At 38.4% G+C, this 17,316-nt stretch overlaps 1 protein-coding gene across 1 annotated transcript in view; it reads left to right on the top strand.

Moving 5' to 3' along the window:
- MAN1A1 (mannosidase, alpha, class 1A, member 1) overlaps positions 1-17,316 on the top strand; it is a 134,769-nt gene that overhangs the window by 61,862 nt on the left and 55,591 nt on the right. The window contains exon 5 of the mRNA XM_014966467.1: positions 16,988-17,082. Within this exon, the coding sequence (XP_014821953.1) occupies positions 16,988-17,082 (95 nt within the window). The remainder of the gene's footprint in view (positions 1-16,987; positions 17,083-17,316) is intronic.

Here is a 17,316-nt window from a genome sequence, read left to right as displayed (position 1 = left end):
TTTGACTTATTTCTGCACGTGAAAGCAACATTAAAATATCTCAAGTCAGTGCTGACAGTGGGAGTAGATCGGCATTAGTTTACCCCCCTTTAATTCTAGGCTATGTAAAATATTTGAGAAAGTATATTCTCTTTGTGGATGTATTATAAAAGTTCCATTAGGTGATAAGTAATAAATGTTACTGAATCATCATACTGATCTTTTTTTCTCCCCAAAAGGTACAGCCAAAAATAGTGTGTACTTGCATTTTACTCTGGGCATGGAGTAACTCTCTTTATTTCTTCATCTAAACCTTTCACATGGTTTAGCTATTTACGTAAGATTCCATTTTGTGCTTTGTCTCCATAGACAGTCTGATCCCGAGGTTATTTTTCATTAAGTTGGGAGTTAAGTAGATGATAATGTCTTCTCCTTATTAACTTAGAGAAGATAAAAGCATAAACCATCCAGTAGATTCCTGTGTTTTTCCTTCTGTTGGCAACTACTAAGGTTCCTAAATCTGACTTTAGCAAAGAATGCTTCTACTTTTGTATCTTTTTGCAAAAATTTAAATTACTTCTATTAAAGAATATGTAAGAATTAATTAATTCTAAGTATTTTAAATACAAATCAAGTGAACAGAAGTTTATGATGAAATTGGGCAAGTTGCTCATCCAATTTGCCATTCAAAGGATCAGATTAGAGATTCATTACAAAACACTGCTTTGTGCCGTGTACAAGTCCTACTGCTTCAAGCTAACTGAAAATCATTGAGAAAATTGAATGCCTAAAATCAGAAGCAGACATCGTTGCTGTTCTTGCATGCCCTTCATGCCTCCAGCAAGAGGAACAGATAATGGCATCTTTGCTGCAGGAGAAACAGATATCCTCTTAGTCTCCTTTGGATTTACCAATACATCTTGCTCAGCAGATCAAATCTGAAACAGATACAAACAAGGTTCAATGGCTTTAAGTTAGCATGAACTCCTGGGATCAATTTATGGAGAGTGCTAATTTGCCTGTGTATTTATTTGGCAGGATCTATTCCTTGTGCTTTTCAAGCAACACAAATCTGAAAGATTTGAAAGGAAAGATAAGGAGGGAGCTTTTTACTAGATCCATTGGAAATTGCAGGAATCCACATGCTTTTTGCGTGCCATTTGTTTGTAAAATGCAACAGTTGAATAATGTTGATAAATGTTGTGGTTGATAAATGAGTGCAATTCCTGTCTCTCCTGTGCCAAAAGCTTGCCTCTGCCATATGCAGACTGTATTTGCACCCTATGTGCAAATGATTGAGAAGGAATTTGGAAAAGATGTTCACATGAAAATCCTGTGCCACTCCAGCACAACGGATGCCAAGGGGAATTTGGTTTTTTGGCAAGTCTTTGACCCTAAACAGAGCTGTCATGACACATTTGAAAGGCAAATCTTTCTTTTCCTCAAATCAGTAAATATAAGGGTTCTTTTTGCATAGGGCTAAATGCACAGAAATAGGGAAACTTTTATTAAGCCAAGGACTGGGAAGAGGAGGAATAAAATCACTTCTATGAAGATTTCAAAGGTGAGAAAGAGGAATAGTATATAGTGCCAGTATTTCATATAAATCTTACTTTCTTTCCTTCATCCTAGTTTAGGATGTATTTAAACAGCAGATTCAGTTTCTTAGCTCACTGTTTACATTGCAAGTCTTTTGTCAACAAATAATACACTTTTGTATTCCCACAGATGGCCAGCTATCTTGCTGTTTAATTTTCTAGTAAAGCATAACATATATGAGAGGTCAGGAGGTGGTAAGGTATTCTGAAGAACTTGGATTTTGTTTGATGTGTTCAGTTCTGATGTTCTTCACTCAACACCTTTGATTGCTTGCGTTAACTCACCTGACCTTGATAACTTCTTCAAATAGTTGATAATTAAGAGAGTACAGTATGAGGGGACTGTCATCATTCAGATACATGAAGGTTCAAAAGCTTGTTTTATCGTTCAAAAAAACCAAACTTATGTAAACTGACAAAACTCTAAAGCAAACAGGGGAGATGGTTCCAACAGCAGTGTTACTGGAGTAAAGTCAACCTTCAGTTGACAGAAAGCAATCTTCCTTCTGGCATCAAGGACCGGTTCTGTTGTTTCTTGTGATTCAGATGCATTGAACTACTGAAAGGGCTCTCTAACTAGTTAATCTGAAGAACTAGATGTTCTTCAGATTTGTTTGTTTCTTTTCTTCAACCTTTAGGCAATCATCTGCTTTTGCAGGCAAAGCAAAATAACCACACTAGTTGGTTTTGGAGGCTGGTTCAGTCGAGTTAGTGCTTTAAAGTCATGTTGTCCCTTGGGGGGCAAGTTGTCCTTAATTTTTGCAAGCACAACTAGATAATTTTACAGTCCAGTAGATCCTCAGGAACATCACGTGAAAAGGGTATGCTGGGAACTTCATTCTCTTCCATTTTTCTTTGAAAACTCTATTTTGTTTTCTTCAAACCAACAGCTGCAGAACAAAGTCAGCAGCTCACAATGCTATTTCTTAAAAGATGCTATTTTCCCCAACTTGTTCTTAAAAACACTATTCACAGTATACAGACAATTTCAATCTCTTTCCTTTTATCATGCAAAACCAGTGAATAACTCAAACCTTCTCATCAGCGTTTGCTGCTCGTAGGGTGTCTCTTACAAACATCATTCAGTCTGTGCTCAGTCTTTTCTCTCAAGAGTTGCTTTTATTTCCATTTATATTCTAGAGGGAAGAACAAATAATCTGCCTGATTCCAGGCAAGATCAATAACTGCTGAGATACCCTGGATAAACGTTGCCACACGGCTGCAGGAGACTATGGGCATGGTACTTGCCTGGGCAGACTTAACTCCAATGTTAAATGCCATCAGCCTTTCTGATTTGCTGGAAGGTTGTGTGTTAACTTAATATGGTTATTAACTGACCCAGGGGCAAAAGTAAATACTTATTGAGACAGCAAGAAGACCTCCTTGCTCAGCCTGTTTGCTCTTGACAGACTATGACAGCTGGTGACAGATGAAATGAGTGTAGCTGGAGCTAAGATGCCCCTTTTCTAAATCATACTTTTAAGACCTTTTTTACATCTAATTCCAATTTAAAATTATAGTTACAGCAATGTTTTAATTTTTATACCATTAAATATAAAAATAATATAGTGAAACCTGCAAAGTATTCTCTCTAGGACTGGCGATGTGAAGTGTTCGGTTGAACAATAAAAACTCTAAAGCCATGTCATGAGCTTTGGTAAAAACAGAGAGAGTTTACATGACTCTCTCTTTTTTTTCTTTCCCCTTGCTTCAAGTCAGGGAATGGAAAGCAATGTGATGATGCCTATATATGCTAATATGCATACTTGAAATATTTATTAATACTTCTAACCATTATTTCCTCCAAATATACACTGCATTCAAAAATAGTGTTAATCTCTGGAGAGAACATCTTATAGCTGTTTAATTATAGGAATGATTTTGAGGTTTAACTGTAAAAAAAGTTTTAACTGTAGGGAATTCAGAGAAGGAGTTGAATTGCTCATAAATTTATTACTTGCTGGCAGCACTGCTCTTGAGTCAGAGAGAGCACTTATTTCTGACTCTTAAGAATTGGAAGTGTCTGCTTGCCTCCTTATATTTTAGTCACTTTAGTTTTATGGCTTGTCCAGTAAGAGAAATAGTCTTACAGTAAACAGAAAGGAATTGAATTAGTCTGCCTGATGGTTTAACTTGCAACATAAAAGCAGCTTCTTAAATCAGAGTTCTTGTCTCTTGAAGCCTGCCATTTGGCTTACATAAAAAGAACTACAAGAGTTCATATTTCTTATATTCGATTTAAAGAAAATACACAATCACTTTATTTAGACTCATTTTGGATATTCCTGTTATTCATCAGACAAGTCAGTGACTGTTGTCTTTCAGAGAAATCTCAACAATGAGAAAGAAAGCACCGAGTTAAGAAACCATCATCTTTTCCTGCTATACAAAAGAAATTTTTTCTTGTTATGTGCCTCACATATAAAGCCAGCTAGATGGTGTGTCAGATGAAGGAACCTGCAGAGTATGCTAAACTTTAACATGTTCCTCTCTCCTGAAAAATTATTACCTAGGAATGCATCATCAATGCCACTGCTAGTGTTACAAAACTCGCCTGTCACAGAGTCAAGCTAAGCTCTTTGCACAGTTGCAAATCCAAGCTGAATTTACCCAAATGGCACGTTCTCAATCCCATTGTTTTTAATTGAATTTACCAAAATAAATGAAAGAAGTAGTTTCTATGATTTTAGTGGTTGTGACAGTTATCAATAGTTACTTGTAATCTGAGAAACGACTGAAACATTAGGGCACGAACAAATAAAACTCTTAGTTCCTTTTCCTTACATATAAAAGCAGAAGTGAAGTAGAAGTGCTCTGTAGATGCTGGTGCCAGAGAAAGATCAATGAGGGAGTTTTATGATCAAATGGCTTGCTCCTAAGTGATCCATGCTGTAAATCTAACAGAAGGACAGTTGGCACTGTCTTTGTACTTGTGATCATTTTACTTTTTATGATATTTATGATGCTTCCAGTATCTGAGATCACAAAATCTGGAAATTCTTGTTGTCGGCCTCAATCCTAGTATAAGGATTAAAAGAAGCGCTTTACTGTTTAAACATGGGACAGCCTTAATAGACAACATTAATTTTCAGTGAATACTCATTATATTTGATACATGTTTAACAAGTAATATGTTTAACACTCTAAAAGAGTATTTTTTGATTTATTCTTATTGTATCCATGAACACATGAAAATAATGGTCAGTGGAATTGCCCATTCATGAAGAGGAACAGAGATCTCTGGTAAAGGACATTAGAGTAAACTTTAACACAAATGAAAGTGCTTAAGCTTTTTGTGTTTAATGAAGACTGTATGAAGCCTGGAACTCTAAATTCTGTGCCCAACGTCATGACTTGTTTTTAAAACTTCGGTATTCAAATTTATTAGTTTGGATTCTCATCCTGCTTTGTTCCTTATCCTAATCCTTTTGTCACCTGCATTGCATGTAGTTCGCTAGTTATTAGTAGTTGTTCTTATTGTTATTATTATTAGTTTACTGCTTGCTTCTTCCTAAAGCAAGCCACTGCTACCTTACAAGAGGAGACTCTTGTGGATAAATAGTTCCAAATGCTACTGAAGCTATAGCTTGGACAAAAGTCACTTAGGACCATACTATAACACTGCCCTGTACATGCCCTAATGCTGTGTCGCAATGTATCGATAACATTGATATAAAACTTTCAGCAGAAACTGAAACACAGGAGATTTCCTCTGAACATCAGGAAACATGTTTTTACTGTGAGGGTGACTGAGCACTGCACAGGTTGCCCAGAGAGATTGTGTGGTCTCCATCCTTAGAGATATGCAAAGGCTGTCTGGACATGATCCTGGGCAACTGGCTCTTGGTGACTCCATTTGAGCCGGGGGGGGATTGGACCACAGGAGCTCCAGATATCCCTCCAAGGGTGCCTTCCAACCTCAACTATTCTGTCATTCTGTGAACTTTGACTTGCAGCTTCATGAAAAGCTGGCCCCTTGGCTGATCTGGAGCACTTAATGTGAAAACAGCTGGGAAAAGGAAACCTTTTCTTTCTTGGGGCCACAGCGCTACCACTGCAGACCCACCATAACTGCTCTACAGCAACAGGAGTAACTCTCTGCAGAACGAACAAACCCTGAGCTGGCTGGAGAAGAGCTACTCTGTGCTACCTGGTCTGAAGACATTCTCAGTATAAATTTTAACTATTTTAGGACTGGCCTCTAAGTGATATAAATGCCTGACTTAAAATACCTGTGATGATGTCAGATTGAGACTAGGTGGTGATTGAGCAATACCACTCTTACTCTTTTTTTTCTGGTCCCCCTCAAAATTCTTTTATTCTGTTGGCTTAGCAAGCTGACCAGGTTTGTTCTGCAGGTATGTGCCCATTAGCTAGTGGTCAGATCATGGAAGATGGCAGAATATGGGACATCCTGATCCTTGGGCTCTTTTGCCCAAGGACCCTTTTGATTCCAGCTGTTGAGAGTCATTTCATTAAGCTATTATTCTGGTGTTGGAGTAAAATATTAAAGTGAGCAAATGAAGTTAGGAAAAAAAAATTAGCAGAAGAACAATTAAAGTAGGCATACTTGGTATCCTGTTCACGTTGTTATACTTATATATTTGATAAGCATCATTTAAAAATCTTTCCATTAACAGCTGGAACAAGTATCACATAGCACTGGCAGAAGCAGTTGCTGTTGAGTTACCATTAAAAAACCAAATAGAATATCTTTTACCTACACAAAGTGATTTTAGCATTTTCTGTACCTGCCATCATGGTCTAGGAGTGTACTTTAGAGTGAAGGCATCACTCTAAATCATATACTGGTATAGCAATTAGAAGATACAGTCAAATTTACAAGAGCCAGGAATGAATCTTCTGTTAGTACTTTATGCTACAGTAACTATGTAATTACTGATTCACCATGCAAAGTTTATTAGACTCCTCCACCCCACCCCCTGCTTCCACACAGATGGTGTTGCAAATCACCTCTCAACGGTCACCTGCTTGAAAGGAGAGTCTCATATGCAAAGTGCTGTTCTTTGTTTAGATAGGATAGCTTGAGACACGCAAAATGAGGCAGCTATTTAAATTTGTTGTTACAGCACTTGGGCTGGGTACACAAGATTAAATAAAAAGAAAATTAGGAAGCAGATGCTTGTGGCTTAACAGAGGAATTGTGCTAAAAGATACTCTTCATTAGTGGTGGATATGAGTAATTTTACTAAGGCAGCTGTTTCCTTAATCAGGAAAAACACGAACCTCTAAGATGACATCCAGATGTTTTCTGTATCTCTTCACAATATAATGAGTTTGCATTGTATATGCTGTATTTCTAATTCCATTCGTATGTACTTACACCTAATATATTTTCAAATACATGTATAATCTTTCTTAACTGTAGAACTGTAGAAGAACGGAGCACTAAATACTTGGCATGTTCTGTGCTCCTGACATCCTTGCCTGGTGTTAGTCTACAAGTTGCTTCTAGGGCTGACAGTGTCCCTGACCAGTATCCAAGCATTTGAATATTGGACTTGTGCAGGGTTTATGGGGGTTTGGTTTGCTGGGGATGGGGAAGGGTTTTGGGAAGGAGTTTTTTAGTGATAGTGTCTGTTCATCTTTTAGTTGTGCAGTTTTTGGTGCCTCTTTCAGGGCTACCTGTTGTTCAGAGCAAGAGGTGCCATAGTGTTAATACATGTATAATGGGTTAATGTCCTGCTCTAGTTACATGGATGTCGGGCAAAACCAGAGATTTAAAGTTTCCACTTGCTCTTAGGTGTGGGTTCACTCCTCCGTCATGGGCTGCTGACAGTTTTAATGCCTGCCAGTTTGCCATCTGCCCTTGCTAGAAACACATGCTTTATTTGACTGGAGATCTGGGATTCCAGGCTTTCTGCTGCTGACAGGATGCAAGACTGGCATTCCAAATCTTTGACAGTGATTTACTGACATTGAGCTGCTTCCTAATTTATGTATTTATTTGGGGTGGTGTGGGATTTCAAAATCCTAGCATTTGAGTGGAGCTTTTGCAGGTGTGAGTCTTGTTACCTGTGGTTTGTGCCTGGGGAGCCAGCTGCCAGCGCACAGTTGATGTGCACACATGCAGCAAATCCAACTCGTTACTCACTCTGTGTGCTGTGTGTTGCACCTCTTGAAAAATCAAGGCTGCTGAGAGTTCCTTAGTTTGGGGTGAGGAATTCTTAAAGACTTTTATACCTAGCAGATTCCTTGTATTACAGGTAGTTGTTGAAGTTTGGTTACTACTTTTGTCATCACCTTTTCTTCAATTATTGCAACAGAGATATTATTAAATGGTCGGTTCATGAGCTTTCCAGGTACTAATGGGATGTAGCTAAGCTTTTAATTGTTCAAGTATAAATAACCTTTAAAAAAACTATTGCTTTCTTGACATTAGTAGAGAAATTAGCAGCTACTTTTTCTCTTGTGGTCTAAAAGTTCTTCCTGTTAAATAGTTCTTGGAGTTTATGTCTGTGTAAGCAATCTTAAATACACATGAATAGCGCAAAAGGAAATAACTAAATATAACAGGAACAAACTCTTCCTTTATGATTTTTTTTAATTCTGCAGTTATTTAGCAATTGCTTCCTTCATTCCAATTTTAAAGCGTAAGTCAGATGTGTATAAGTTACTGTACATTAATATTTTTTTGGTTTATGCCTTGCCTTCTTTCTGCCAGTTTTTACCATTTATTATTGGCCTTCCCAAAATAAGATTTTCAAACACAATATATCTACTTAGAAATTATTCAGTTAAAGAAAACTGAAGTAGTTACATATTTTAGCTACTGCTGATAACTTGAGGGGGTTTGTGTTTGTTGCTATGTGCATTTGGATTAAATCTGGAAATCTCTTACTAATCCTGTTACTTCTGTTTGATTAAGTTCTCTATAGTCTTTTCTACACGGGAGGACTCTTTATGGTACTATGTGATTTCTTTGGTACAATGATTAGCTAGAAAATAAAATTAGTTTTCTTGCCATCAGTGAAACCATAACAAAAAAAGGTTAATTGAATAAAAGAAGGAACTTTTTTAATTTATGGTGGGGTGGTTTTGTTCAGAAATGTAATTTAATTTTTGTAATAAGCATCTTTTTATAGTGGATTTGCTTCTGTGAGCTGGTGACCAGCATACTGGATTATTCTGAAAATGGCAGTACAAATCTAAAGGCTTACCTGTGCTTGTTTTATCCTCGAGTTGTGAAAAAGACATGTTACTGCTCTAGCAGTTTGCAGGTGAGAGAGAGTTGTTGATCACAGATACCAAAAGCTGCCTGAGTCTCTCCAGTAAGGTTATTTCATACTTCTACAATAACGATTTTCTAAAGCTGCAAACTTGTGTGCACCTTCCTGAATTGCCACGTCATCTTGGGTGCCAAGAGCTTTCGCAAGGTTTGAGCGCTCTGGTGCCTGCTGCTCGCACAGATGATGTGCCCAATATAAGCTTTGATTCCTGTACTGAAGATCTCGTTATAAATACTCCCCTGTGGGGGTTTCAGCCTTAGATTGGGAAAGTCCCTTTTTACGACAGGATCTATATTTTCTAGGCTCTCTCTCCACTGAAAACTGTTTAACACCTTCCAGCCCAGCACTGAATGACAGTAGATGCTGAGCAGGATTGTGGGAAAGGCTGCAGATTGTCATTATTTTTAAGTGAAAGGTTCCTCCTGCTTTATACAGCTGTGATATTGGGTTTATGTGTGAGGGAGAGATTTGTATGAAAACTGGTGCTGCTCTGAGAATTTTAATGAGAGCATCTGAGATTATTTCCCAAACTGACTTTTGTTTAAATTTAGTCCTTTTCCTGGGATTTCTGACATCTCCTAACCCCAAGATGCCCCTGCGCTGTGTAACAGCTTAACTTGTGCTCCCTCTGCCAGCATCCCAATGGGATACAAACCCAATGTTTTGCTGATCTCCAGGGAGGGGGTGGCTTGTTTAATTTCTCAATAAAACAAAATGCTGCTTCGTCAGGTCAATATTGTCGTGTGAAGGTGTGACAAACCGTGCTTTGTAAAGGAGCTAAAGCGCTCTTTGTTTCCTTCACTTTTATGTGCTTTTATGGAAACTGTGGTATTGAAATTTCCAGTGCGTCCTCTGGGCTGACTGTGCCTCCGATGCCCTGTTGGTGGGTTCGGCTCGGGCAGCACAGGACACGTGAGATGCTTCAGGGTGTTTAGTGCAAAAGCACCTCCTTGTTTCTGTAGTAGGGAAACTTCCTGCATCCAGCCAAGCTTCTAAGCTCCAGGTTGGTGCAACCTCAGGAGAGCCAGGACTGCTCCACTTGGCCGTCAGTGGCCCTCTGGTCCTGGGGATTGGGTGGAAGCTTATTAGCTCTGAGAGAAGTGGTACTGATGGGCAAAAATGCTTTGCATCTGATGCTACACTTGCAGTCGAGAAAGTCTTCCCAAAACTCAGAGTGCTGAAGAGCATGATGCTGATTCAGACGTCGGCATGTGCGGTCGGGCTGATTAGTTCTGGCTTGACTTTGACCCCTGCAGGTGTAGCCTTGAGTGGAGATGTTCGTTTGGAGGTGGTCTCATGCCTTGATGTGGCATTTCACATGTGCTCTGCTCAGGTCCAGCAAGAGCATGACTGGCACAGAGCTGGCAAGTTCCTCTTGGACCCAGACTGTTTTCTGGGAAAAATGCTCAAAACATGCTCCTGGCACTTCTGGATCTAGGTGTACAATAAATATAACTACAGCTGTGAAGGTCCTAAATGAAGTCCATTGGGCTCCTTCTGTCAATACTTCTTACCACACTGTCATGACTCATCCCAACGCTTGTTTCCAGGAATGTTATTAACTGTTTCCTCACCTGATAGAACAGATAATTCATAACTGACTTACCTTGGTCAGGGTAAGTGTCAAGATGACAGTAATTGTAAAGCCAATAATTGCTGCTAAATTAGTGTCAGCAGCTGGGTAACTCATCCAGGTGTCATGAGCACTGAAAATATGTTACAGGAAATGGTTTCAAATTATAGAAGAATTCAGTTAGGCTATTTCAAGTATTTTGGGTGGAACACTGCAATCTTTGTAGCATTTCTAATCTTTCCTTGTGAAAATTAAGCAAATGTAAGCATAGCAAAAATCTTGGGTTGTGTTTCAGGGAAGAAGGTATTGGATCAAGTTATTCTAAGAAAGTTCTCTTTTGTTAGCAGATCACTTTAAACCTAAACTAACATATGTTACACTGAAAGGATTTCTACTCAGTGTACTGAAGAGCAGCAAAGCAGCCTGTCCCTGTTCATTTTTCTGCTCTCATTTTCTGCTTTTGCACTGAAATATTAATTCCTTACCCTACTGGGAAAGGCAGTCAGGTACAGGAAAGTAAGCAATAAATCTTACTTAGTGGCTTGTCAGTTTCTATTTGTAAATATAAAACAAAAATGAAAAATATTTAATTTGACAGTATTAGAAATGCAGATAAAATGTCTTTGTCAATTGAAAAAAAAAATAAAAATAGGATTGTTCTCTCCAGTGTTAAATTTTAACTTCTGGTTTCCCTCGCATGAAGGATTTTTTTAAGGCAGAATTCTGGCTGTTCTTTAATTTATGATATTGTACCATGTTATGGTCTTTTTTTGATTAGACATACCTCATACAATTCGAAGATATTTCTTTGTTTCCTGTGTTTTCTTTTCTTCCTGATTAGCAACAGCAATTAAATCTATGATGAGGTAATCTAACATTTTCAAAGGGGTTTGTCATTCCAGCCAGAGGAAATGTTTTTTTTTTTATCCAGACGAGATAACATTCTTGCACTATAATGAAAGCCAGTGCTTACCAGATGACAGCTCTGGTCTTAGCCCTGCAGTTCTATCTTTGCAGGCAGATCCTCATTTCTCTGTGGGAATACTGTTTTCCCTAATAAGATTTGATCGTGGACACAAGAGTCTGCAAAGTCTGATTGATTGTGGGATTCGGTCTTCTGATATAAGGAATGCAGTTCTGGACGTATAAACAATGACTTCTAAAAGAAAAAGACTACTTCTCTAAAGCCATTAAAAAAATTAATCACAAAACCCTCTTTTGATGTTTGCATGCCACAAGGTTGTGTAGAGAATGTGAGTAGCTGCTTTAAATTCAGTGAGGATCTGAAAAACTTGGTTCATTAAATTCACAGCTTCTCTTTCATCCAAAGTTTGTCTCTGTATCCCAATTCATATCCAAAACCTCTATATTTGCATCAGTGCCACAGAATGAGCTGAACCTAAAAAAACCCCACACCCAAACTGCTTTTCTAAGAAGAGTGCCTCACTGACTTAAGGTCACGTTTGAGAGAAATAAGGAATTTTTTCTTAGAAAAACAATTCCTGTAGGAAATCCGCTAATGTAAGTACTGTATACATAAATGTGGACACTTTCCTTACCTTTTTCAGTAATAGTGCTAGCAGTCCTACTAGAATGAAAGATGCAGACTGTAGTTCCCAAGGAAGAGGATGACTTTGGGCACTGGGAATCAGGATGTGCATAGGTGCAGTGTTATGCAAGAGTGTACCTCCTACCAGCTTGTGCAGTGCTTGTGTAGCAGGGGGAGTTTCCAAGTCACTTTGTTCTCTCCTGTAAAGACCAAAAATATTTATGTGTATTTAAAAAGTAACTAAGAGCATCTAACGGAGTGAGAAAATAATATTTTGCTCCTTGGCTTGGTATGCGTGTTGCCTGTGGAATGAACAGAGAGTAAGAGGAAAGCTGAGTGTGAGCAGCAGTGAGGTGGATTTCGTGTTTACGTATTGCTCCTTAGTCAAATGTTTTTTGAGGAATTGCTGGCTTAGAGTAATGGTGATGGTTTGGAGTGACTTTTGTGTTTATGAGGCACTTGAGACTGGTAACTCAAAGGACAACGAAGGTGCTTCTTTACTGAGCATTGAGATAATTTCAACTAGCAATTCACAGCCTACTAACATAAACAGAGATCTCCATAAAAAATGTAGTATCTCTGTCTTCTGTATAATCTATTATATGACTATAGTAAGTATCTAATTTGCTGTAGGGCTAATTTTAATTATCAGTAGGCCTGCAGAGCGTGAAACAGTCTGTGTACTTATTCCACAGAGGAGTCCTTCTTACACAGGACCTTCAAACAGTGAGAATCACTATCGTGCAAGTCTGAGGTCTTACATAATCTTTTAAAAAATGTTAATAATAGTTTGAGTTTAGAAGAAAAAAAGAAGGATTATCTCGCATCTTAAATCTGTCTTCTGGCAAAAACTACATTTGAGAAAGCATTTAATACCCTACCTAACTTGATAGTGTTATAGACTGATCATGTATTTCTGACTGGCTTCAATTATTATTTTGTTTCCTGAATCACAGTGCTTCACTTAGAGTAATTTTCTTTGTTGTAGTATAGTATCTAGCTGAGTTAAATGTTAGTGCAATTTTTAGTGGTTTGGCTGCCTTTTAAAGGTAGTCATAGTACTTTGAGTCCTCCACTTAAAAGAAGGGATTGATGACAATGTGGCCTAGTCATTGCATCACCTGGTGAAAGGGCAGCTGATAAGTCAAGTAAATAACTCCATGCATGCACAGCCCCTCTTCCTTAAAAAGTATGAAGTCTAGATATGAAGCAGCAGTGGAACAAGTCATGGAGGTCTTAGGAGTGGTTTGTAGACTTTTAGACTTGTAGGTAAATATTTAAACCATGAGAACTAAGTGTGGGGTGAAGGGTTGGGTGTAGGCGTGGGATTGGCAGCTTCTGCCAGGTCTGATCCAGTTGGAGTACTTCGTGTCAGTGAGCCTTCATTACCGCTGGCTGAGCATCCATAAAGAGAGGCCAGGAGAGGTCCTCGATCCTCTCAATGTAACCACTGGAATGGGAAATTTTGCTGTGGATCTCTTCCTTTATTATATATAATGTCTCTTGGTTTTGTGCTCTGTCATTTCTGCCTTTACTCTGTGCATCTCAGTAATGGCTGTCATACTTTGTGCTTACCAAAAAATGACTTTACTGAGAGATAGCGGGGAGAGATTAAGGCTTGGCAAAAAGTTGAAATTTTTGTCAGAAATAAAGATATTAAGTAGAAGTTTCTATTGTTTATTTACTTTTATTATCTGAAAAAAATATCTTACCGTCTACAATTTTTATTTCTTGTCCAATATCAGAAGTTTCTTCAAAAGAAAGATATGTTGAGAATTGTGGACAGTGTGCAATAATTGCAACACCCACTTTCCCTAATATTACTTTTTAACTGTTAAAGCTGCAAATTGAAAAATATACTGGTTCCTGTATTAATCTTCACCCTTTTACCATTGCTTTCAGAGCATAATTTGCTGCATGAAGTTGCTATTTATTGTGTTCAGTCATTCAGAGTGTTTTATTCTTGTCATTCGTACCTATGCTGTTCTAGTTAATAGACAGTGATTTAGCAGTCAGTTGTTCAGCCATGTTAAATTAGCCTGAGAGATAAAATTGGATAATGTCCATAGTTGATTTTTATTTTTTTTTAAACTTTGGAAGGGGAAGAAAAATCGCTAACATGCATTAGTAATTATCTGTTGAAATTCTCTTGTAAACAAGAAGTGCATCTTCATATCAAGACTTGTTCCAAAATTGTAAAATGGTTTAAAAATATTTTTTTAAATTCTAGTTCTTAGTTCCTTGTTGCCCGTTAGGAAAATTGTTCACTACCTTGGAAGAGGTGCATTTTGGGCAAGAAAGAAGTTAGAACACCCAGCTTCACTGTGTGTTCTATGTTGGGTTCAGAGCACTACCCTTATCAGAAGGGTATCATTTTCCTTGCATATCCATATGTGGAAAAATATTTCTTTACTGCTTCGTATCAGATGTGTTTACTTTTTCATACCCATTATTTTTGACATTTCCATGAAGTAGGCAATTTTATTTTGAAAGAAATTGGATTGTTAATTTATAAATTAAACACAAGGGAATTGAAAAAAAATATGTGAAATTTAGTAGAAATATTTGAAAGTAAAGCATTATTAGTATACATCAACTCTTTAATTAAGACACTTTCTTTGTCCAGAAGCAAATATTGTAAAATACCTCTTTCTGAGCTTGCATATAATATTTTTAATGATGAAGGATTAATACAGCCTGTAAGGTACAGAAGTTACTGAGCCTTGCTGTTACTGGTATGGTTAAATATGTATGTGCTTTTTGAAAGGGAGATCTCTTGTCCTTAATACATATCTTAGAAGAGTACATATGGTACCTTTAACCACTTCGATAAAATAAAGTATCTACTCCCTTTACATGTGGGAAAAGATAGGGTTTTATGCTGCGCGGCAGAACCTTCTACAGAAATTTGGGGTCACTGGGTGCCCATTGCTTGGGAGGGTCATTGTCACCACTCTCCTGTTCAAACTTCAGTGTTTCAGGGCAAAGATGCTGAAGTAAGCTAAGGGCATTGATCACACTATATGTTGTGAAAGGCTGAAGGAGCAAAGCACAGGTTTGGGTTCAGCAGACCAAGGTGAAAAAACGTGGCTCGTGTGCTCCTGGTGGGATTACTGTCACTTGCTCCTCTCAAGGAAATCTACTAAGAGATAATTATGTTCTGCACCAACTGTTTTTGAGTGTACCTCAATCTTTTAAACCTTAGGGAGACTGAATTACGTACTGGATGAAGATCACAAATCCATAACTAATTCTCAGCAGAATCCACACAATCAGTAAACTGGGAAGTCGGAAATAATGTTAATTATGAAAGGATTTCCAGGCATTTTTTTTTCCCTGCTGCCTTTCAAGATTCTCCCAGCATTCATATGCAATCCACTTAAAAAATTTTCTGACTCCAGCCATAATAATTATTTAACCTCTCTCAAAATACCTTCTACTGTAATTCTAAATCTTGGACTGTTATCACAGAAATCTTGAGATCTCTATCAAACGAAGATACTGTGGGGTAGTGTGGAGCTTCTTTATGGTAATGTGATTATCCCAGAGTTTTATATTCTCTCCTGATCACATAATTTTTCAATAATAAAAACCTTTCCTAAAAGTGGCTTTTAGAAAGTGGGATTTTATAAACTGTATTTTGTTTGTGTGGAAAGAAATTTCTTCATTACTTCGTTTAGACCAGCAAATGTCTTTATTTATGCATTCACATAAACATATGTGCCTTTTTTTTTCTTTCCTTCTCTGAAAATTTACTGTACTGTACTTGGCTACACCGCAGGATACATCAGACATAAAAGTTGATTTCTAATACATAAATAAATAAAAATTCATCATAGATATGCCTGAGGGGAAAAAAATGAATTGAAGGGAGCCATTATTAGAAAGAGAGAACGATGAAGGTGACTTTGCTATTTTGGTTACTACACCTGGGATAATCCTTTCAGTGTTGTGCAGGATCCCAGTGTAATTCCAAGCAAATAGGCCTTGAACATCCACATATTGAAATCACTAAATAGGTTTCTATATTTAAGTTGGAACAATATTGCTTCTAATTAAAAACTCTCTTACTAGAGCACTCAGTGCTCAAAATGTCAGGTTAATGTAACCCAAGTTGAGCTGGCACTTGAAGGAGAGCAAAACACTCTTTGTTCTAGCTTTGTAACTGTTACTCTGAACATAAAAGTTCCTGATGTTAAATTGTTTGTCATTCTTGTGGACTCATGTTAAGCAATTAAGGTCTTTCTGCTTCTTGCTTTTAAGATGGAATTGGAAACTTTTTACATGCTAAAGACCAGTTAAGTCTCCATTATCCGTAGGGTTATATTCCATTTTTTTAATTAATCATGGCATTGATACTTGTCTGGGTATAAACCAGCTGAGTCCATAAGACTGTGGTGCTGCAAAAATATCTTTTGGGGGGGTGTGTGTGTGTTTGGGTGAGGGGGTGGGTAGTGGGTTGGTTTTGCCACAGATTCCCCGTGCTGCACATCCGCAGTACGGCAGGTACTCGGGCATCCAGCCCGGGTCCCCGGGGCGCTCTGAGCCTCTGCTAACAAACCTCACGCAGAGCAAGGGCGGTGTTTCTGCGGCTGCGTCCCCACTGCTCGGGAAGGAGGTGTCACTCGGGGCAGGGAGCTGCCTGCCAGCCAGCCGGGATCTAGCACCGTGCCTGGATAATGGTCCCCGACCCCGGGACACCTGGCAGGCACGGCGGGGAGCAGCTCTGTGCACACCGGAGCGGGTCTGGCCGCGCTGGCATCCCTGGCTTGATGCGGATGGTACCAGACGCAGGTCATCTGGGCATCGTCACTGTGTGATGCTGCTGTGTGAGTTCTCTCATGCCCGTGTGTGATGGAAAACAGGTTGTGCTGCTTCGTTCCTTTGACGTCGCCCTGAAAAAAACCAGGGACACGTCATTGTGTTGTGACTGTACTTGTAACTTGTACTGTTACGCTCGATAATGGTATTGTCTAAATAAATTTAGTGGGAGCAACACACTGCATTTCCCAACACTTTATTTCTTCTTAACTTCCAGGTTTTCCGAAAAAAGGCAGTGGAGCTTGGAGAGAAATTGCTACCTGCTTTCAACACTCCCACTGGGATACCTTGGGCATTGCTTAACATTAAGAGGTAAACCAACTGCCTTTTAGTGACTGGAGTATAAAAAAGTTGTGTTGAAACTGTCTTCATCACAGAACTATTACAATTGCTGCGCAGTTTTTGTCTTTCCAGCTAGATAAAAGTTGATATAAGATACTTGGTTCTACAGCTTAAATTAGGAAATTTAAGTAGATACTCATTGTACGTCCATGAATGCATATAGAAATACGTTTATGCACCTCAGAACTGGCTGGTTTTTGGTCA

The sequence above is a fragment of the Calidris pugnax genome, unplaced genomic scaffold, assembly GCF_001431845.1.
Source record: "Calidris pugnax isolate Ruff unplaced genomic scaffold, ASM143184v1 scaffold31, whole genome shotgun sequence".
NCBI classification, from domain to species: Eukaryota; Metazoa; Chordata; class Aves; order Charadriiformes; family Scolopacidae; genus Calidris; species Calidris pugnax.
The sequence above is the reverse complement of the archived record's forward strand: the minus strand, read 5'-3'. Positions and strand labels throughout refer to the sequence as shown.